The sequence below is a fragment of the Podarcis erhardii genome (assembly GCF_964252035.2).
Source record: "Podarcis erhardii genome assembly, chromosome: 7".
NCBI classification, from domain to species: domain Eukaryota; kingdom Metazoa; phylum Chordata; class Lepidosauria; order Squamata; family Lacertidae; genus Podarcis; species Podarcis erhardii.
This window is the reverse complement of record NC_138511.1, coordinates 38,881,547-38,905,245: the sequence shown is the minus strand read 5'-3', so window position 1 is coordinate 38,905,245 and position 23,699 is coordinate 38,881,547. Positions and strand designations below refer to the sequence as shown.

At 42.4% G+C, this 23,699-nt stretch overlaps 1 protein-coding gene across 1 annotated transcript in view; it reads left to right on the top strand.

Annotated features, from left to right (window-relative positions):
• Window positions 1–23,265, top strand: part of SLC6A2 (solute carrier family 6 member 2) — a 58,685-nt gene extending 35,420 nt beyond the window's left edge. The window contains exons 8-15 of the mRNA XM_081870222.1: window positions 4,410–4,534; window positions 6,311–6,423; window positions 8,747–8,875; window positions 9,444–9,543; window positions 15,034–15,134; window positions 19,739–19,906; window positions 21,793–21,864; window positions 23,041–23,265. Coding sequence (XP_081726348.1) covers window positions 4,410–4,534; window positions 6,311–6,423; window positions 8,747–8,875; window positions 9,444–9,543; window positions 15,034–15,134; window positions 19,739–19,906; window positions 21,793–21,864; window positions 23,041–23,064 — 832 coding nt within the window. The 3' untranslated portion in view covers window positions 23,065–23,265. The remainder of the gene's footprint in view (window positions 1–4,409; window positions 4,535–6,310; window positions 6,424–8,746; window positions 8,876–9,443; window positions 9,544–15,033; window positions 15,135–19,738; window positions 19,907–21,792; window positions 21,865–23,040) is intronic.
• The last annotated feature ends 434 nt before the right edge of the window (window positions 23,266–23,699 follow it).

Sequence of the window (23,699 nt, the reverse complement as noted above, 5' to 3'; positions counted from 1 at the left end):
CAGGAGAGGGCTCTTGTGCTCGGGTCTTGCTTGCGCATTTCCCACAGGCATCTGGTTGGTGACTGAGAACAAGATGCTGGATTGGATGGGCCATTGGCCTGATCCACCAGACTCTTCATGTTCCACGAAATTCAGAATGCTGCAATGAAGCAAATAGTGGCTTTGGCAGTCTGCTATTTTGTTTGTTTCAGATTTGAACTGGGCTTTAGATTTCCAAGTAAGATATTCCACTGTGGCAATGAATGGGCATCATCTTGCAGCAGAAGCAACACCTGCAATCACATGCAGTTATCCAAATGACAACCATCTGCCTTTTTTTTCGCAATTAGATTACCATTAACCAATCACTAGGAAGCATGCCTTTAAAATGAGAGAGAGAGAACCGTTTCCTGCATAATTGCTTTTATCCTGTAATCTGAGTAAATTTGCCATGAAACATCTAAAACAGAGTGGGGATGCCATCCCACACTGGATAAGAATTGCTTGAGGTGATAGTCACTATTGCATTAAATTCTTCAAAGATTAATAATCCTGTCTTCCACTCTTTGGATCGTGTCATTCACTCTCTTCCATATATATAGCCTTTAGAATTGATGCAGGGAAAGTGGTCCCCAGATGGACTCCAACTTCCATCAGCCCCAGCCACAATAGGCAATGGTCAGAGGTGATGGGAGTTGTGGTCCAACAACATCTGGTGAGCCACAGGTTTGCCACCTCCACCCTCAAACAATGTTTGGTCCTGAGACCACTTCAATTTATATTACTCTGGGGGTAAGGCAGTAATGACAAGGAGCCCGAGGAGACAGTTGTGTTGTCTTTTGTGTTATCAGTTGTGTTGGCCATATGGCCTGTCCTCTGCCCTCTCCTTGGGTGCTGCTGTAGGATCTTGGCCTATTGCCATTCTCACCACCTTCTGTTTCTGAAATTGGAAGGTGGAACCATTTTGCCCTTTGCCTCAGCTAACCGAATGTATTGATATGTCCCTGCTCTTTCCCCTTCATTTATCCCCCTCACACAACCTTGAAAGGTAGAATAAACTGATGGGGACTGGTTGTCCCACAGTCACCCAATGGTGGTGAAAACCTGCCCTGCAGTTTCCCAAAAGTTTTCTTCCCTCATGAAAGTGCCTTCTGTTTCTTTCTGCTTCATCTGCAGGGCATTTCAAAATTTCTTTAGAATCATTAAACTCTACAAGTCTGGCATATATATATATATATATATATATATATATATATATATATATGCTTTCGTAGATTTTCACGGGTACAGGAATGCAGGTTTTGGTGTCCTCGGGTGTCTTCCCGTGTAAAAGTTGGGGTGTCTAGGCGACGTTTCGACGAGGTCTCACTCGTCATCTTCAGGCTGGTGCTTTCGGCTTCTTGTTACTGGAACAGAGCAGGATCTCAGTGTTTGAGTTCCTATAAATACTGTAGAGGGGGTGTGGTGTATAGCCTCCAATGTTCTGGGCAGAGAGGAAGTTCCCAGGCTAGTGTGCCTTTTCTTCTTTTGTTCCTTAATTACTTGAGAGATATCTTGAGTGATTTCTTGAGTGATATCCTGAGTACCACTTAGGTGGGTCATTAGGTGTGGATTAGTTGTTAAAGTCTTTGTGTCTTGACCTCTTGAACTTTGTGAAGAGTTTTCCTGAGAAGATGGCTGTACTGTACTTAGTTGTGCTCTGGCTTGGCTTCGTGTATAGGGGCGAGCTGTGGTTTTGTGGCTTGTGTCAGCCAGATCTGTGTAGGGATTGCAGGGGGGTGCAGCATCCGGAGGTGCCACCATGGATTGGCTACTGGATGGTGTCTGTAATTCATCTGTGGAGAGGGTCTGGGTTTGGGTCTGGTGTGGTTGATTGGTGTTGGCGTTCTGTGTGCCTCTGGATCTGGTGTCAGTTTTTGTGGGGAGGGCTAATTTCCAGATGTCTGGCAAGCGGGATGTGTCGTCACGCTTGTTCATGTTGTGAGGGTGTTTCTCTATCTCGATGGCTTCCATGATTATTCTCTTGTGGTGATGTTCCGTGTTAAAGAGCAATTTGGAATCTGCAAAATTAATTTCGTGTCCTGTTTCTTTCATGTGTTGGAAAAGAGAGGAAGTTTTTTCTTCTTTTTTGACGGCATTCTTGTGTTCTGCGATACGTGCATTTATTCGTCTGTTTGTTTGTCCAATGTACGTGGCTGGGCAGACTTTGCAGGGTATTTCATAGATCCCTTGGTTTTCCAACTGGATTTTATCCTTGGGGTTTCTGAGGATATTGGCTATTTTTTGGTTGGTGCAAAAGGCTGTTTTGATATTGTGTTTATGGAGGATTTTGCTAATTTTATCTGTAGTGCCCTTGATATAAGGGAGGAGGGCCATGCCATTGTTTTCTTCTGTGTCTTGGTTTTTGGGGGGTGTTTCCTTTTGGATTAGCTTCGTAATCCTGTTTTGCTGGTATCCATTGGCAATTAACACGTTTGAGAGATTCTGTAACTCAGTTGTCAAGTGGTCTTTGTCAGCCAGGCGTTTGGTTCTGGAGATGAGAGTCTTGGCTACGGAGTTTATTTGTGCAGGATGGTGGTGTGATTGTGCATGTAAGTAGCGGTTGGTGTGTGTTTTTTTCCGGTAGATAGTGTGTCCTAGGGAGCCTCTCATCTCCAGAACCAAACGCCTGGCTGACAAAGACCACTTGACAACTGAGTTACAGAATCTCTCAAACGTGTTAATTGCCAATGGATACCAGCAAAACAGGATTACGAAGCTAATCCAAAAGGAAACACCCCCCAAAAACCAAGACACAGAAGAAAACAATGGCATGGCCCTCCTCCCTTATATCAAGGGCACTACAGATAAAATTAGCAAAATCCTCCATAAACACAATATCAAAACAGCCTTTTGCACCAACCAAAAAATAGCCAATATCCTCAGAAACCCCAAGGATAAAATCCAGTTGGAAAACCAAGGGATCTATGAAATACCCTGCAAAGTCTGCCCAGCCACGTACATTGGACAAACAAACAGACGAATAAATGCACGTATCGCAGAACACAAGAATGCCGTCAAAAAAGAAGAAAAAACTTCCTCTCTTTTCCAACACATGAAAGAAACAGGACACGAAATTAATTTTGCAGATTCCAAATTGCTCTTTAACACGGAACATCACCACAAGAGAATAATCATGGAAGCCATCGAGATAGAGAAACACCCTCACAACATGAACAAGCGTGACGACACATCCCGCTTGCCAGACATCTGGAAATTAGCCCTCCCCACAAAAACTGACACCAGATCCAGAGGCACACAGAACGCCAACACCAATCAACCACACCAGACCCAAACCCAGACCCTCTCCACAGATGAATTACAGACACCATCCAGTAGCCAATCCATGGTGGCACCTCCGGATGCTGCACCCCCCTGCAATCCCTACACAGATCTGGCTGACACAAGCCACAAAACCACAGCTCGCCCCTATACACGAAGCCAAGCCAGAGCACAACTAAGTACAGTACAGCCATCTTCTCAGGAAAACTCTTCACAAAGTTCAAGAGGTCAAGACACAAAGACTTTAACAACTAATCCACACCTAATGACCCACCTAAGTGGTACTCAGGATATCACTCAAGAAATCACTCAAGATATCTCTCAAGTAATTAAGGAACAAAAGAAGAAAAGGCACACTAGCCTGGGAACTTCCTCTCTGCCCAGAACATTGGAGGCTATACACCACACCCCCTCTACAGTATTTATAGGAACTCAAACACTGAGATCCTGCTCTGTTCCAGTAACAAGAAGCCGAAAGCACCAGCCTGAAGATGACGAGTGAGACCTCGTCGAAACGTCGCCTAGACACCCCAACTTTTACACGGGAAGACACCCGAGGACACCAAAACCTGCATATATATATATATATATATATCTCCAGTGGCCTCCTTGAAAGTGAAGAAAGCACTCTACCCATGAGCTTTTCACTAAAGTTTCCGTACATTTTCAGTACAGCACTACCAAGTGATTTTTGAGGCTGAGTAGGAATTTGAATGCATGTCACCTGGCTCATCGTCTTAACACTTTAACCACTATGCCGAAGTAGTGTGGAGATCTCTTGAGATTTATTTTCACTCGGACAAGGCCCCTTGACTCTACCTGAGCCTTCTGTTCCTGACACTTGGAATATTAACACACTGACACCAGTCCACTCAAAATTGCAATCTACCACAAGATGTCACCTCAAAACAGATGCTTTGGTCAGCAGAATTTGATGATCTGCGTGTAAATTGATGCTGGGTGGTAGCATTAAAAAACAGTAGTCAAATTGTATAAAGTACTTCAAATTTGTGTTTAGCTCTACTAAAATGACATTGCATGAGGTTCTTAACTGGGTTTGGCACTGGGATCTGCTTGCTGCCTTTTCATCATCTCCTGATTTCTCCTAGGGATGCGCTGATGACCAGTACGATCAATTGTGTCACTAGCTTCATCTCTGGATTTGCCATTTTTTCTATACTGGGCTACATGGCACACGTATACAAAGTCAAAATTCAAGATGTGGCCACTGAAGGTAAGAATGCATCTGCACACTTTCCTTGATTCAAACTACATAAACCTATGCACCTCTCCTTTTTTAGTTGAAAATGCCACATGACAGGATACAGCCAATGAATCTGAATGTTGCAGAATTCAGGACAGATAAATGACTCATCTATACAGTTTTAAATGTGTTGTAAAGTGCAACATACAAGCGTGACACTAGATGGCAACAATATGGGCTATGCAAAATTCAATGTATTATTCAAAACATTTTTTTTAAAAAGCATTTTCACAGCATTTTTTATATGTGTATAGATTCTACCAAAGAAAGCCCTTCTTCACACAGTGCATGGTTAATCTATGGAACTCACTCTCATAGAAGGCAGTGATGGCCACCAACTTGAATGGCTTTAGAATTAGGATTATACATGGAAGAGAAGGCTATCAGTGGCTGCTAGCCATCATGGCTATGCTCTACCTCCATGGCTGGAGGCAGCAATGTTACTGAATAATAGTTTCTAGAGACCACAGGATGGGATAGTGCTACTTGTGCTTGGGTTTTGCTTGCGAGTTTCCCACAGGCATTTGGGTGGCCACATTGAGAACTGGATGCTGGACTAGATGGGCCATTGGCTTCAACTAGCAGGCTCTTCTTGTGTTTTTAAATGTGCTACCACCAATACCAGATTGGGTCCATTACTGCCACTTCACTCCTCCTCCTCTCTCTCTTGGTAAGTGACAGTGACCCACCTACCCAGAAAATATAGCAATGGTATACTGTTATACAGTATGTTTAGTCTGGTAAGCCTGCTGGTTGAAAGAATAAAGTATTGTAAGGTTTATTACTGCAGGCAAAGAAAGCCATTCTTTTGCATGTGGCCATCATGGAGTCATGTGGTTTGCAAAAAAAAAAAGTTCTAACACTAACTAACTGGAGGAAGAAGAGGAGGAAGGAAGCAAAGCCTGAGAATAAATGATCTACAGATAGTTACTTGTAGGCAACTTATTCTTCCCTCATCGATTCCATCTTGCCTTTCTGTTTATTCTACCCCCCACAACTGGTTCCAGTAACCAGTTCGCTCCAAACAAAAAGCACATATCTAGGCTCCAAAGTACAATTTCTGGCTAATGTTTGTGTGTTCCCTCTGGGATTTATTTCCCTGGTCTATATGCAATGCCTATCTATTTGTGCTGTTGACAAAGCCACTTCTGCACCACCTTGAAGCAGTACTTTTCTCCTTTTTCTCCTCTCGATTTTCACTTCTGGCCTATGTGCCTCTCTCAGTCTTCTGAGTTGCATGCTGTGAAATGAGTGTGGACTAATCCTGCAGAACTGGAAAGGTTTCTTTGTCTCGTAAATGTTTTAAGAAAAGACTGGTTATTTTCAAGGCTTGTTTCCTTATTCATTTTATAGGGAATAATATTTTATTGTATCACTTGATGTTCTTATGCCAGGTGACAACATTGCTACCTATAACAAACATGAAAACAGCCAATCTTTTCTTAACACATTTTGGGTCCAAAGCAGAAGCCTTTCCAGGCAGTATTAGGCCACATACATTATGTTGCAAGCTGTGCAAGCAGCACTATAGCGACACCTTCTGACATATTACAAGCATTACAATGCAGCATATATAACTTTTAAGCCAAGGGTTGGGTGTGGGTAGGAAGGGAAGCAACTGAATTAGAGACGATATTAAAGAAGGCTCTCTAACCAAGGCATAACCAACCAATATTAAATATAAATATAAAATCTTGCCTTAAAGTTGTGCAATTAGGAAACTATTTTTCTTTCCTTGTTCTTCAGGAGCTGGATTAGTTTTCATCATTTATCCAGAAGCTATTTCAACCCTTAAAGGATCAACTTTTTGGGCAATAGTGTTTTTCATAATGCTGCTTTCACTGGGTATTGACAGTTCTGTAAGTATATGTTATTTTTCATTTGCAACATTCTTTATTCACACACATATATGAATGGCACTCCCACGCTGCTGCTCCATTTATGTAAGAGGTCCCACAGCAGAGATCATTCAGTTTTTAACTTAAGGGTTAATTCTGTTATCGGTAAGCCAGGCCAACCAAGATGGTGGTGGAGGTGTTGCTTAGCCAGCAAACAGAGCAGCATGAAGTTGCTGAGTTAGCACACTCTCTGGTTGATTATGTAGTTCTGGGGGAGCTTTCCTCTGTGTGGTTAGTTGAATATCTCTCTGGTATGTACAAGGCCTGAAATAAGAAAGACAAAACCCCTATGTTCTTTTCTCAAATCACACACTGTTTTTGTTTAGCTGCCTCAGAAAAGTTTTACCCGGATTTGATTTCTATCTGGATTCAGCCTGTGTTTATGGCTGGTGCTTGAACAATAATAGTTAAATGAATCTCAGTCATTTCATCATGGATTTCAGTGACCTAAATGTAATTTCACAATCAGATCTCTCAACGTCTGTTACCATATTAAGAGAGCTTTAGAGAAGGGGGACCAGTGGCATGAGGGAACTTTCATAAGTGTCTGTCTTTACTTTCTTTAAATGGGATTGCTGAAACTTCAGACTTGCCCCATACATTCAGAGCACTCTAACTGCACTCATTCCTTCTTGTTCTTGATGCTGGAGTGGCATCAAGATTTCTATATTTAAATCAAGAGTGAGTTCACTTCTGGGAAAAACAAACAGAGCCTTCAAACTACAGGAGGGTGACCGACTGACTGTGATGCTCAGGGGGGCTATTGCCGTTCCATCACCTTCAAGAGGAATAAAAGCTTGAAAGACACCAGTCATTTATCAAGAGGAAGCAAGAGACCCAATATATGTCAGCATAAGGTAGAAACCGGAAGTTGTGTTGGAGCCCGTGCTGTGGGTGCTGTGCACCTACCCCCCAAAATTATGGGTGTCTGGGCCCCCAAGACACCCTATAGTTGGCACCTGTGCTCCCCTCATGAGGTTTCCAGCAACTAGTAATCAGAAGCATTACCGCATCTGACTGTAGAAGTAGAACAGGCATAGGCAAACTCAGCTCTGCGGATGTTTTGGGACCTACAGTTCCCATCATCCCTGACCACTGGTCCTGTTAGCTAGGGATCATGGGAGCTGTAGTCCCAAAACATCTGGAGGGCCAAGCTTGCCTGTGCCTGAAGTAGAGCATAGCCATTGTGGCTAGCCTTCTCCTTCATGAATTTGTCCAACCCTATTTTAAAGGCATTCAAGTTGGTTGCTATCACAGTGCCCCTCCCCCATGGGAGGGAGTGCCATGCTTTAATTACTGTATGTATAAATAATAATAAATAATAATAATAATAATAATAATAATAATAATAATAATAATAATTAGTGCTGCATGGAGAAGTAGTTTTGTTTACATGTCCGAAGTCATTCCTATGAGGAGATGTTGGCTATAGAGAGTGGTTGCTGTTGTTCCCTCTCATTTTACTAGCTCTTGGATCATGATGAAACTAATTGGTAATAGGTTCAAGACAGGCCCCCTCCCCCCAAAAAAAGGGAAAAAAGGAAAAACTTGCACAACAGATAATTGACTTGCGAAATTCAATCACAAAGTATGTGGCATTTGGTCATACGCTTAATAGGTTTCCTTAGCGAGGATTAGTTAAATTCATGAAGGATTGGTCTGTCCATTGTCATTAGATGTCATATGGAACCTCTCATGTCTGGATACAAGATATCTTTGGTTACCAGATGTTTGTGGCAAACAGCAGAAAATAGCCATCTCCCATTTTGCTCATCTGATGAGTTTCCCTTGGCCAATTTGACTCTAAAGGTGGCTCCAGAGTTAGAGACAGAAGCCAGATTTGGTGGATCTTGGATCATGGAAAGCTACCTTATACTGAGTCAGATAATTAATCTATCTATTTCAGTATTGTTTATACTGATTCACAGTGACTCTCCAGGATTCTTGGAGCTGTAGTTTCTTAAGGGTGCCAATAATTGTTAGGCGACCTCCTATTCCCCTGCCAGAGCTACAATTTCAGAATGGTTTAACAATCAATTCCTTTTCACAGAGAACTCTGGGAATCTTACTCAGAGTAGACCCACTGAAATAAATGATCCTAAGTTAGCCATGTCCATTTACTTCTAGGTCTACTCTGCATAGGACTTGCATTGGATGCCACCCTTGGAGTAATTAATTTATACCAGTTTTTTTTTAAAAAAAAAACAAATGTGAGAAGGTTAAATGATAAAACATTTTTGCTAACCTGCAATTTTCTTTTTTTTTATTTTCTTTTTCTTTTTAGATGGGTGGCATGGAAGCTGTCATCACCGGCTTAGCAGATGATTTCCACATCCTAAAAAGACATAGAAAACTTTTCACATTTGGGGTCTCCTTTGGCACCTTCCTCGTTGCTCTCTTTTGCATAACAAATGTAAGTGTCCCTTTGGGAAGTCTGTGCCTATTCTTGGGCAACAACTCAAGTGACTACCAAGTGGATAGCTGCCAATCCTTCCATCAAATTTTGTGTCGGGGAGTTAACGATTTGGCACAATGGCCAGAAACTGCTGCCGATCCAATACATAGATGATAGAGAAAATCCTGTTGTCTTATGCTCCAGTGAGAGATTCAAATTACAGAATTAAAAATTAGTAATGTATTTATTGCATTTATATCCCCCTCTCCCCCACTCCCGGAGTTCAAGTTGATGTTCTTTACTTATCATTCCCCATGACAGAACTGTTTCTTTTAAATCTGTCTCTTCCTACTTTTACTCTGCATGATTGGCCAACAGCCTCCAGGATGATAACCCAATGGTCTGTCCATCACAGACACCAGGTTAGGGGGAAAAACTGGTCTGTATTGAGTCAGACTCTCCTAGGACTGAAATAGATTGGTTACATGGGTTGTCAAGCAAATTAGATCCCATCCAATCAGAGCTTTGAGTGTTCGAGTATTTCTGGGCTGCTTGTTTTATTGGATGCTTTCTTCTTGTTACTTAGGGTGGAATCTACATACTGACTCTGTTGGACACATTTGCTGCTGGGACGTCCATCTTGTTTGCTGTTTTAATAGAAGCCATTGGCGTCTCCTGGTTTTATGGTGAGCCAGCGGTGGGGGAGGATTGTTCCAATTGTTTATGACTGCAACCTGTCAGAGTAAACTGCAGTGTTTCCCCCCAAAGTAATTGCTACAGTAACATCATAGTAGTTTAGAGAAAGGGAATGTGGATGAACAAGAATCAAAGAAGAAGAGACAAAGGGGCTATCTAGACCAGCATTCTTTTTCCACGGGGGCCAACCAAATTCCTATGAGAAGCCCAAAGCAGGGCATGAATGCTGTAGCCGTCTCCTGCAGATGAACCTCAGCAGGTATGTGCTGGGTGAAGAAGTCCTTCCTTTTGCCTGTCCTGAATCTCCCACCATTCAGCTTCATTGAATGGCTCGGGTTCCAGTATTACGGGGGGGGGGGGGTCTACATCCTAATTAAAAACACATCTCATGAAAATTCGCCAGAAATTTAGTGAAGATTTCTGATCATCGTACTTTTTGTGCGCAGTTTTGACTAATGTGCATATTTCGCCCGCTGTTTTCCCTAACATAATGCGTTTCTGTATGTTGTTTTCAGTTGCTGATTTTTATGCACATTTCACCTCTGACATATGCATTTTGGTAAACGCTGTTTGATTGGAAAACTAAACTGAAAAATTCTAAGAAGTGCAAACTTCGAGAGACAGCTGTGTTTCAGTTCTCATACAGTTTTGAAAAGTGCATGTTAAGGAGGTTCACTATTAAATGCAAGCTGAATTGAATTTCTCCTCCATCCCTAGCTCTGGAATGTATGACATCAGGCTGCAGCTCATGGGATCAATGTGACTGCCTATTGAACAAAAGTCTCCATTCCCATATACTAGAATATGCACGTGAAAGGCATATTTCTCCTTGACATCTAGTTTTCAATAGGCTGGTTTTTCATATGCATTTTATGTTATATACAAATCAATATAATATTGTGAGCCTCCCATCAGCCTTATGCAAAAGTCCAGTCCAAACAGAGGTGTTTCTTTGACGTCTTCATCTGCTGTCTATCAGACAGAGACCAAAACATCAGGTCAAAGACTCCCTTTATTTACACACTCAGCTCAGCTTTTTGAGATTAGTTGCAATTCAACATCAGAGAACAGAGCTTTGCCCTCTGATGCTTTCTGTATGTCAAATAGCCAAAGGACATAAACACAGACCAGTGGAGTAAAGGAGACACAGAGAGATTAATTTCCCCCCTCTTTCCCACTGTGTAGACGATCATAACACTGCCAGCCAGCCAGATGTCTCTCCTCCTTCTCCTGCAAATGAAAATGAATGCGTTTAGATAACCTGGGCTTGAAAAGCTTGCTGAAGCTGTATTTATTATAACAGCTCTTTAGAGAGTTTACTAAACACAGCAGGGCAACCTGGGGGGAAATGGCTTTTTAATCACACATGCGCCTGCCAAGAGGTAAGAGCGAAGAAGCTTCTGACCGACTACTACCTTGAAGGCTGGGAGCACGGCGTTAATTATGCCCTCAATTACACTGTTCCCATCATGTTGTATAAATGCATGTGATTGCAGGGCAGCTTAAGCTCTGCTAGGACAGCGTTCCTTGGGGAGAGGGTTGGATAGTTAAACCACAGTCAGTCCCTCTTCCCAAGAATCTCTGGGGATTGTAGCAAGCTGCAAGCAGAGTAGGGCTCTCCTGACAACTCTCAGTACCCTTAACAAACTACAGTCTCCAGGAGTATTTGGAGGAAGCCATGGCTGTTAAAGTGGAATCATATGCTTTAAATGTAATGTGCCTAAGACTGGATCTCTCTTTCTTTCTTTCTTTCTTTCTTTCTTTCTTTCTTTCTTTCTTTCTTTCTTTCTTGTGGGGAACCTAATACCATCGACAAGTTGTTGCGTGACAATTCCCTTCAGTCCCAATGGTCAGAGATAGAAAGTTATAGAATCATAGAGTCCGAAGGGAGCCCGAGGATCAGCTTGTCCCACCTCCTGCAATTCATGGTAGCAAAGATCCAACAACATCTGGAGGATTGCCTCTTCCCTATCCCTGTTTAAAACGGTTTGCATCAGTGGAGGTGCTCCCTAGCCTAGTCTGAGCCATGAGACCCTTCCCCGCCTTTTTGCTAAATTTCTTCTCTTCATTGCTCTCCTCAAAATTATCTCCCATTCTGTTGAAACAAGAGGTACAGAACTGAGAACGCTCCACATTATTGCCGTCACAGAATGAAGTCCACCTCCACACCACTACCCTTCCTTTTTTCTCTGGTCATAGCCAGGTGTCTTCTTAAATGGTTTTCTTATGAACTTTCCTCCCTTTGTTCTTACCATTCCTTTCCCTCATCAAACGCCTCTGCCTGGTCACACACATTCTCATCTTTCAGTTCTTCTGCCAAAGACCTCCTAAGTGCTTTGGCAACTCCAAAAGAGCATTGAGGACACGATCATCCAAACAAGATGATGCGGGTTGTTGCATGCTCCCTCACCCCTTTCCCCATCTGCATTAAAAGGCCTGTAACCAGGTTCATGGAAGTAATTCTTCATGCACCATATCATTTCAAACTTTCCCTATAAAAAGCTCGACTTTAATCAACACCTTCCATAGAGATTGCATTTCTTCTTCATCTCTTTGACTCACTTGTTAATCCTCCAGATTGTTTCCTCTTTGATTCAGCTGTCTCCTCTTCAATATAACGGACAACATAGCTTCGGTCCTCTCAAAGTTGAAACAAGGTCAATGTTTGTTGTGTGAAATTCATCCTATGCCTTCTGCTTTGCTGCTTATAAATGGGCCTCTACTCTCCCTGCATAAGTTTAAAGGCTGGGATGTGACTGAGGTTACGGCATATCTGTTGGAGTTTGCTGATCAAAGAATATGACAACATCCCTATCTTCTTTGGACTCAGAAGTTATTTACTCCTCCTGAACTCGGATTTGCTGGCCTTTTAGAATAGCTTCCTTTTGGTTGAGGTTCATGTCATTGATTCTCTGCAATTAGCCAGACTCTGTTCATTTCTTAGAACTATTTCTTTCCTAATTACTACCATTCTTCCTTCTCTTGCTCATATCCCCTTCCCTTTGGAAGTTCTGCACACAAAGGGCCCCAGGTTCAATTCCTGGTGTATCCAGGTCAGACTGGGAAAACTTCCTGCCTGAAACCTTGGAGAGCTGCTGCCTGCCAGCCAGTGTAAACAGTGCTGAGCTAGATGGACCAGTGGTTTGACTCAGTATAGGCAGCTTCCTATGCTCCTATTCAAATTTACTGCTGCACATAGCTCAGTGGTAGAGCACACATTTTGTATTCTAAAGGTCTCAGGTTCAAGCCCTGGTATCTCGAGATAGCGCTGGGAGAGACCCCTGCCTGAAATCCTGAAAGGCCGCTCCTTATCATATAGACAATAAAGGTAAAGGGACCCCTGACCATTAGGTCCAGTCATGACCGACTCTGGGGTTGCGGCACTCATCTCGCTTTACTGGCCGACGGAGCCGGCGTACAGCTTCCGGGTCATGTGGCCAGCATGACTAAACCGCTTCTGGCGAACCAGAGCAGCACACTGAAATGCCGTTTACCTTCCCACCGGAGTGGTACCTATTTATCTACTTGCACTTTGGCGTGCTTTCGAACTGCTAGGTTGGCAGGAGTAGGGACTGAGCAACGGGAGCTCACCCCGTTGTGAAGATTTGAACTGCCGACCTTCTGATTGGCAAGTCCTAGGCTCTGTGGTTTAACCCACAGCGCCACCCGCGTCCCTATCATATAGACAATTTGTTGTTGTTGTTTAGTCGTTTAGTCGTGTCCGACTCTTTGTGACCCCATGGACCAGAGCACGCCAGGCACTTCTGTCTTCCACTGCCTCCCGCAGTTTGGTCATATAGACAATACACTGATCTAAATGGACCAGCTGTCTGACTCAGTGAATAAGGCATCTTCCTATATTCCTGTGTTCAATGGAGTTTAAAAGATGTCTAGTAGAATAGACCAGTGGTCTGGCTGGGTAGAAGGCAGCTCCCTACATTAGACCAGGGTCATGACTCAGTGGTGAAGCATCTTCTATGCCTGCAGAGTTCAATTTCCAGGTGGGTCTGCTGCCTAAAACTCTGAACAGTTACTACCAGTCAATGTAGACAGATATATGATCAGCTATATAAGGTAGAAGGCTTCCTGTGGATCAGTATGAGGGGAGACTTTCAAGTCAACTGTTTCAGGAAGCTAAGAGATTATTTTTGTTGTTGACACATTGCTCTGTAAAACATAATTTATTATGGCTGTAGGGAATGTTAAAATTGATCATTGGTTAAATCTGGCATGGCTCTGCCCACCTACTATCTTCGGAGTTGATCTCTCTCTCTCTCTCTCTCTCTCTCTCTCTCTCTCTCACACACACACACACACACACACACACCAGCCATCCCCTTCTTTCAATGCCCAGTTGCCTTATTGACCAGCAGAAAACTCTGTTTAGCTGAAAGGCGCACTTGACTTTTTAGCACCAGCCAAAGGAAGTTTTTCTGAAATGTTTTGATGGCAGCTTAAGCTATACCTGTGTCAGTTTATGTGGGGAAGGAATGACTGCATGTAAGAGTTTTTACAAAGAATGATTCCAAATAAGAATTTGTTATTACATGTGGTAAACTGTGGTGTTTACAAATTGAGTGGATATGAGTCTTATATGTTTGACTGTCATTTTGGGCTACAAAGGGATTTTAGGGAGGGGCAAAATGTGCACATGTTTCCTTCTGGTTCTCTGGGATTATTTTCCCTCTTCCCTGCTTTAGTTCCATTTTCCTGGGCTGGCTTCTTCCTCAAAAAGAGGCACATGGAAGAACCCAGATACCATGGACAACTTTAGGGGTTAGACTAGATGACCCTGGGGGTCCCTTCCAACTCTCCTATTCTATGATTCTAACATTAGGAACTTGGTGCTGTTATGGTGCTGCATTGCAGATGTTGCTGCTTGATGCCTTTCCCTTTTTGGAGAACTCCTAGAAAATCATAAAAAGAAGTGACTTTTTTGCCATTGCAAAATGGAAAAATGTGCCCATTTCAGCAGAACCCTAACTAGATTTGCTAATTAACATTGTAAATAATGGTACTTTGTTTTTAAAAACCCTCATACTAACAGATGTTAGGAAAAGTTTTGTAGAATTAAGGGACTTTGCTTACAACAATTGAGCTGAATTAGGGTTTTAGACCTTTGCTGTGATTTGCTACTTGACAGCATTCCAAATGTATGAAACCTTACCAGAGCTTAGTCCCTCCCCCCCCCCCCCGGAGTTCCTGGGACTTACTCCCAAATAAGCACACACAGGAACTGCAGCAAATTGCTTAAATCTCATTGGATTCAGTGACTTCAAGATGACAGTCATTTGGCCATCATTTCATAGAGCACTATCCTTTTGATGATGCCACAGAACATGAGTCATATTTGAACAGCTTATCAGCTTTAAGTGGTATGGCAAGCAAGTAGTGTGAACATCAAGCATTGCAGTGGCTGTTGTTGTCGAATGTATCCATGCGCTGTCTGCTTCTGTCTTATATTTGTGGTCAACCTTCAGGTGTGGACAGGTTCAGTGAAGACATCCAGCAAATGATGGGCTTCAAACCAGGCCTCTACTGGAGACTTTGTTGGAAATTCGTGAGCCCTGCTTTTTTATTGGTAAGCCTTTCAGATGTTTTAATAGGAATTATAGAGCACGTGAATCTATGGCAGGCATAGTCAAAGCGGTGCCTTTCCACATGATGTTGGGCTTCAGCTCCCATCAGCCTTATCTGACATGACCAGTGATGACAGAAGCTATAGTCCAATAGCAACGTATGAAGGGAACCATATTGACTACTCCTGTGACATGGTTTGCTCCCCTGCCTCTTCTGGTATAGATCAAAAATGTGGGTCCTGGCCCAGACATGTTCATGTATAAGAAACCTACAATCAGGTAGAGTAGGGATGAGCATGCTAGCTTCCATGAACTGGAGGGTGACCGTATAAAATGGGGAGCCTTTGCTGTTCATACAGACTTCCTGTGTGGTGTAGTACCCTAGAAAATACTGTATTTTTCCATGTATAAGACTAGGAACGTAAAGCACCATAGAAAATAAATAAAATAAGCATGAATATTAATCATAGAGTTGTAAAGTTGGAAGGCACACCAAGAGTCATCTAGAGCAACCCTCTGTGATACAGGAATCCCAGCTAATAACTGGCTAATCAAGAAAGTTTAAGCAGCTGCAAAGGCCAGGCAGCATAAAAAATAGTGTTCAAAAGATGCCTGAAAGTCAAAAGCAAGATGCCTGCTGCATCTCTGCTGCAAGAGTATTTCAAAGCAAGGGACCAGTGATACTAAAAGCCCAACTTCTCATTGAAGCTAGTCAGGACTCTGTAATATTGGAGATAGCTAACTGTGCTCCTCTGGATATGTCAGTGATCAGGCTGGGATGTAAGAGCTCAGGCATCCTGGACCCAAGCTGTTTAGGGCTTTGTATAGTAATACAAGAGCTCTGAACCTTCCCTGGTAGCATCAAACAGACAGTGCAGATGTTTTAGCGAGGAGGGGGGTCACATGCTGTCAGTTGCCTGCACCCGCCAGCCATCTGCAATATCAAAAACCTTCTTCTGCGTTTGAATCTCCCTTGACCTTGGACACCTTCAACTTGAAATTGCTCTGCACAGTTCTACTGAAAGGAGTGGGGCTTCAGAAGAGCACGTGTTAATGGGTTTTGTACAAGAAATAGATTGTTCCATAGGTGCAGGAACATGAAGATTAATGGGAAAGAGTGATCAGTAACTGGACTGTTGTTGAATGGAAGTTTCACAGTTTTGTTTGTGGGTCTGGTTTTGTTGTTTTATTTTCACCCTTCAGCTGCTGCAAAGGTGCTGGTGGTGGGAAATATAATCTGAAAATGAGATATTTGTTTATTAATTTTAAAAGGGGGGAAAACAGTAAGCCGTTTGGCGTCATTTAAATTTTTTAACACATGGAAGATGTTTCTGCTTGGAACACTCACAACCCACTTTTGTTAACATTTCCCTTTTTAATTTCCCACTCAAAATCTGAAGATCCCCCACTCCACTACTTCTAATCATGGGACTCTGTAAGACCATTAAGTGCATATTTTTCAAATGAAATATAAATAAATAACAGATGTGTCCCACCTTTCTGGGCTCTTTGCTCTCATAAGATTTGAAGAAGATGAAAACACACATACTATCTAATTGCAGTGATGAGCAGCAGATGGTCTCTTTTTTCTTTTTAACTGGAAACAAAAAAAGAGCAGATCAACCCAAAACTTCTTTAATTTTTTTATTCCAGATGTCAAGTGAAGTGAGTGTGAATGTAGTGAATATATATATTAAGGATAAATGTGCTTTCAAATGCTAGTGGCGGGAGAATTGCGACCTGATGTGGAAAAGGGGTGGGGGAGGGAGACTGGAAAAATGAGGGAAACTGAAATTGAGAAATTTGTCTATTTCTAGTCAATAGTAGCTTCCTGGAAGCAAATCTCTTGCTTTAGTGTAAAGATGGAGTTGGGTAAGTTTAGGCTGGAGAAGAGAAGCCTAAGAGGTAATATGAAAACCATCTTCAAATATCTGAAGGGCTGTCACATGAAAGATGCAACAAGTTTGTTTTCTGCTGCTCCAGAGGGTAGGACTGTCAGGTTTGCATTTATTGGTACAGGAAGTATTGGTTTAAAGTGTAGGGATCTTTCCTATTCTAATTAATTCAAGAAGGTTCTGGAAACTTCTCTGTATGAGACAAGCTGGTGCAAACTGGAAGTTTCTAGCTAACAATCAAGCTTCTATCCTGTCTGGAAACAAGCAGAAGGTTCCTGATGTTTGGGTTATTCCTTCAGAGAAGCTGAACAGCTGGTTCAAGCTGGTTTTGTTAACTATTTCTGTCAAGGTCATGCTGATTATAATAATAGGCCAGAAGGAGCCTAGGTTTCACTTTCTGTCTCTCTTTCCTTCTGGTGTGGTGGTCTGTATATAGTGTTAAGGTTTTAGTCTTTTTTTAAGTTTAAGTTAAGTCTGCTGCAACTTGATTTCTTATGGACTGTGATAATCCTGAAGACTTGGATTTGTGACCGTTATGTTCATTTGCCTTCAGTAGTAAAAACTCTGCTGGATGAAGTTGATTGCCTATGGCTTATTTTTTGGGAACCCTGCACTGTGTTTAATTTTTTACTCTGCTAACTATACGTTGGAGTCTGCTCTGGATCAATATGGAGCAGAATCATGGCAAGGACCTGAACCAATGGGTTCAAATGACAGGAAAGAAGATTCTAGTTAAACATTAGGAAGAACTTTCTGATGGTAAAAGCTGTTCAACAGTGGAATGGACCACCTCAGAAAGTGGTGGGTTGGCCTTCACTGGAGGTTTTTAAACAGAGGTTGGAGGGCCATCTGTCAGGGACTCCTTAGCTGTGACTCCTGCTTTGCAGTGTGTTGGACTAGGTGAGGATACCTTCCAACTTTATGATTCTATTGTTCAGCATCCAGATTTTACTGGGTTATGGCAGTGGTGTTTTTGTTTGCTTGCTTGTTTTCTGTTCCAAAGATGGCATGCTATCAGCAAAGACTATAAACTCAGGCTGAAGCCTCTTCTCTGACATCTAATGCCCTTAATTTGATGTTTGAGTGACAAGCCTAATAGCTAACATTATAGGCAAATCAAAACCCTTTCGGGCTTTTCTTCTGTGACAAGATTTAACTTGACACTCAATATTAAACAATGAGGTGCATCGGGTCTTGTCCCCTTTCTGAGGTTGCCATTTGCACTCATGCTGTTAAGTTTGATAGCTGAGAATGCCACAATCGACAAGCGCATGGTGAGGCTAGACAGCAGAAGCAATTGGAATTTTGGGATGAGAGAAGACACTGAGTTTTTGGATTGTGATACAGACAAATGGGCTCCCATTACAACATTGGTGTGCCTAGGCCAGGGGACATGCAAAGCTCCTCCTTTTCAGGTAGAAGACTGTTCGGGGCAAGTCAATGGGTAGGCACCTTCACACATCAATATGGCGTAGTGGTTAGAGTGTCAGACTAACAGCTTGGGGACCAGGGTTCAAATCTCTGCTCAGCCATGAAGTTCACTGGGTCCCCTTGGGCCAGTCACTGCCTCCTCTCAGGCTAATCTACCGCACACAGTGGTTGTGAGGACAAAATGGGGAAGAGAACCATTTACAGTACACCACCTTGAGTGCTGGGGGGGAGGTATATGAATGTATTAAATATATAAAATAAACATCTGTACACCCCTTTGTCCGCCCCCCCTTTCCAGTCACTTTATTCCACTCCTCCCCTTCACTGGGTTTGACACTGGTCTTTTCTTACATATTTCACTTTCCTGTCCTTAAAATCGTGCATGTGTATATACTGTTCCTCTGTAGACAGGGTAAAGCCCAGCTGTGAGTCAATTGTAAAGCCAATTCTCTAAGGTGATTCTATCATATTACTTTTCAAGTGGAAGCATTTATAGGAAGTTTGATAAGCCGCTTGGTGACTAACATAAGTGCCAAGAATTATTGTGTGGTCACTAATATGATTGCAGATAAATATTGTATGTTTATTTTACGCTAAACCAGTCATCTTCAAATTACAAAATAAGCTTCAGAGTTATACAGCAGTCTTTGCTAATTTTGTGTCCACAAATCTTCTTGGATGACAACTCTCATCCTCTCCACCCAGCAGGGCCAATGGACAAGTGAGGACAGGAGTTGTCATCCAATAAGATCTGGAAATCCAAGGTTGGGGAAAGATTCAGAGGATGGAGGTAACCATAAAGACTACCTCCTTCCCTGCAGACCCTCCTGGGTGCTGAGAATGGCAGAGAAGGCCCTCTTGGTTGTTCCATTGCCCTCAGAAGCATGGGTGGCAGCGGCCTGGAAGAGGGCATTCTCTGTGGAAGCCCCTAAGTTGTGGGACCCCCTCCCCACAGAGGTGTGTCTGACACCTTCATTACACAGCTTTCATCATATACTGAAGATACACCACTTTAGCCTGGCTTTTGATATTTGAGAGATAAATATCTTAGGACCCACCTTATTTCTGTGATTGTAAATTCTTCTAAAATGTTTTTAACATTGTGCTTTAATTGTTGTAAGCTGCCTTGGGACCTTAGGGTCAAGAGTGGCTTGTTGTTGTTGTTGTTGTTGTTGTTGTTGTTCTGAGGAGACACCTGAAGAGTCTCCTTTGTTTCATCTTGGAATAAACATATGGTTCAAAGAAAATTGATCATAACTTTCTCCTCTTATTTCCCACAGTTTGTGGTAATAGCCAGCATTGTCACTTTTAAACCTCTGACCTACGATGAGTATGTCTTCCCACCCTGGGCCAACTCTGTCGGATGGGGAATAGCATTGTCATCAATGATCCTTGTGCCTGTGTATGCCCTCTATAAATTATTGAAGGCGCGAGGGACCTTTAAACAAGTGAGTGGCCAAGCAGTGAAATGTCATGGAAATGTTCTTTGTGAAATGAAAATCGCCAGTATTAAGCTAAGAGTTTGCTTTCTTTAATTCCACAAACACTTTTGCAGATAGGTGACCTTTTGGAAGCAGCTTTTAAGTAATTTGCCATTTCAAGAACGGATTTAGGACTCTTTTTCTACTTCCTGTTCTGGAAGTTTGGAAGCTAAAACACCCCAGGACCTGACCTATTAAAGGACAAACTAACATGAGAGCCATCATCTCGTTTTCTAGCACGATGATAGCCAATTTGGTGCCCTGCAGGTGCTGTTGGACTCCATTTCCCACCAGCCCCAGTCAGTGTAGCCAATAGGCAAGGATGATGTCAGTTGTAGTCTAGAGGGCACCCTGTTGGCTCTGCTAGCAACTTGTTCTTAACTTCAAAACATCTGCAAAGATTAGATTAAGGAGTGGAATTGGTTGAGCATTTCTTTTATGCCATTTCTATTATTTGAAATTTGCTCCTTGAATGTGCCAGGACTAATAGAAGCTTCATACTGGGAGGGATGTGATTCCAATCAGAAAAAAAACAGTGTTGGGGAGAACCATTAACACCCCCCCCACCCCCAAGTGCATCCCTGAATGACTGTTTTGGCATTAAGTGTTATATCAGTGAATAAAACGTGATAATAATGTATAGAAGCAAAATATAATGGGGAAGCTTTTAAGATACACTTCCTTGCCTTGGATGTGAAAATAAATTCTATGACAGAAAATGAGTTACAGGAAATTCTTCCACACACCAGATGTGAAAATAAATGGGGGAAACCCTTCTCTGCAGTTTTTTCACACTTAAGTTGTTAATGGAGGCGAATCACTTGCAAAGTAATGGGAATGTGGCTTGAGCAAAAGAGGTCAAGACAGAGGTCAAGGCTGGGACAGACACGGTGACAGTGACACTCCTTTTCCAAATTTAAATCCCAACTGTTATTTCAAAACTCTCTGTGTAGACCAGTGATGGCAAAGGGTTCTAGTTCAGTGGTAGAGCATCTGCCTTGCATGCAGGCCCCTCCAGGTTCAACCCCCCAGGTAAGGATGGAGGGAAGCCCTACCTGAAACTCTGCAGAGCCACTGGCAGTCAGTGTTGACAATTCTGAGCTAGATGGACCAACTGACTCAGTATAAAACAGCTTTCTATGTTCCTAACCTGTGGCTCTCCTGACATTGTTGGAATACAACTCCCATCGCCCTGACTTGACCATGCTGGCAAAGTCTGATGAGAGTTGCAGTCCAACAACATTGGGAGGGCACAGGTTAACCAGCACTGGAATAAGGATATAGAACCCAAGATTTATCATATTTGGTTTATCTATACTTTCTAAAAGAGAGCCTTGGTTTCTATGGTGAAAAAATGTCTCCCATTATTCTGCATTGCAATTGCACTGTGTTCACTTCCCAGTTACCATCCCTAAACTGTGCAGAATTAAGTTTTGTGATCATATTAATTTTCCTGTCACTGCCATGGGAAAGCCTTCTCAGTGCTGTCACGTTCACTTTAGATGCGCTTCAGCCTTTCAGTAAGAAAGCATGAAGGCACAATTTTCCCTCTCTTGCTTTTCACTTCCCAGCATCTTCTATTGCAAAGCTGGTTCAAAGCAGGTTATGTTATTTGCTACTAAGCTTTCTGTGTCCCACTCCTGCCTTTTGTTTAAGGTGCTATGGTGTCACAGAATCCTCACATGCAGCCAAAGATGTCTGTGTAACTTGTGATGTGTTTACTCCCGCACTAACTAAAGTGTGTTTTTATTACTAAAAATAAAAATAGAAGTCAAGAGCTTTATTCTGTCATCAATATGCAAGTATAATTTTCCTTAAAGTGATTCTTCTCCTCTGCCTGTGCTCCTTTGTAGAGACTAGCATACTGCATCACACCTGAGAATGAACACCATCTTGTAGCAGAAGGGAATGTGCGGCAGTATAAGGTTTGTATTCTTCTCTGAACTTTATTCATTTGTAAATGTACATTCCTTGAAAAGATGTAGAGTTGTACCTCGGGTTACATACGCTTCAGGTTACATACGCTTCAGGTTACACACTCCGCTAACCCAGAAATAGTGCTTCAGGATAAGAACAGAAATCGGGCTCCGGCGGCACGGCAGCAGCAGGAGGCCCCGTTAGTTAAAGTGGTGCTTCAGGTTAAGAACAGTTTCAGGTTAAGAACGGACCTCCAGAATGAATTAAGTACTTAACCTGAGGTATCACTGTACAGGGTAATAATGTACATCAAACAGGAATATATGAATCACAAACGTGTATATGTGTACAGGTAGACAGATGGGTTTAAGAATATATATATATATATATTCTGTTCCAGTAACAAGAAGCCGAAAGCACCAGCCTGAAGATGACGAGTGAGACCTCGTCGAAACGTCGCCTAGACACCCCAACTTTTACACGGGAAGACACCCGAGGACACCAATATATATATATATATATATATATATATATATATATGCTTTCGTAGATTTTCACGGGTACAGGAATGCAGGTTTTGGTGTCCTCGGGTGTCTTCGTCGAAACGTCGCCTAGACACCCCAACTTTTACACGGGAAGACACCCGAGGACACCAAAACCTGCATATATATATATATATATATATACACACACACACACACACACACACACACACACACCAAACTGATATTTTGATTCTGAGCCATTGTATAAAAGTTTTATTAGAAAGAAAGCCCCTTGGATTTATGTAGAGCAGGGTAGCCAATGTGGTCGCTTCCAGCTGTTGGAGGACTACAACTCCCATCATCCCTACCATAGGCCATGCTTCCTGGGACTGATGGGAGTAGGTGTCCCACAACATTTGGACATCCTGATATAGTGGGATCCATGTCATTCTTGCAAAAAGCAGTTTGGACCTTTTTGCTGAGAAGCTTTCCAAACCCAAAGAAATTTGTAGTTCATAGGCTGTACTTACTGATTTTATATTTATTGCTCACTAGCCTTCTCTTCAGGTTTTAGCCCCGTGAAGTGTGCAGAGGAGGGAGGTCTTCATTATTGTTTTTGCTAGAATTTAGCAATACCATTAACAACATCACCATAGTATTCAGACAAATCTTTTCTTCTTCTTCTTTTCCCCCTTGCAGTTCCAGCATTGGCTATCTATATGATGATTAAGAAAAGGAAAGCCAGTACCTTATAAAGATAAATTGGGAATACCTGTGAAGTCAGTGACAAAGCTCTCAATCATGCTTGGTCCTGGCAGACTGGCACACTCCGAAGAGTATCTCCAGCTTTCTTTGGGCGAAGATTCATCATTCATACCCTATCACACAATCATTCAGTTTGTCAAATGAACTTCCCAGACCATTCATTGGTTTTTGTTTAAGGTTTACAGGGTGGGTGGGGATTAACATATAAGTTCTCAGTGTGCTGATCTTGATCCTGACCAAAGGAGTCATCTTTGCTAATGACTGAAGCAAAAATGGGGGAGGGGGAGGGAGATAAAAATCAGTATTCAGCTAAAGGTTGTCTTATCTGGGGACAGAAAGGTCAACAACATATTTCAAATGCTTGTTTCAAAGGGAGAAAATGGGAAGGTGCCTTATACCAAGTCAGATCATTGATCCATCTAACTCAATAGGGTTTCAGTTAGGAGATATTCCCAACCCTACCTGGAGACTCCATGGATTGAACCTGGGACCTTTGCATGCAAAGCAGGTGCTCTGCCCCTGAGCCTCTGCATTCTCCCTTTAAAGTATGTCTGACATTGGTCTGACTAGACAAAATTCTAGTCTCTGAAACA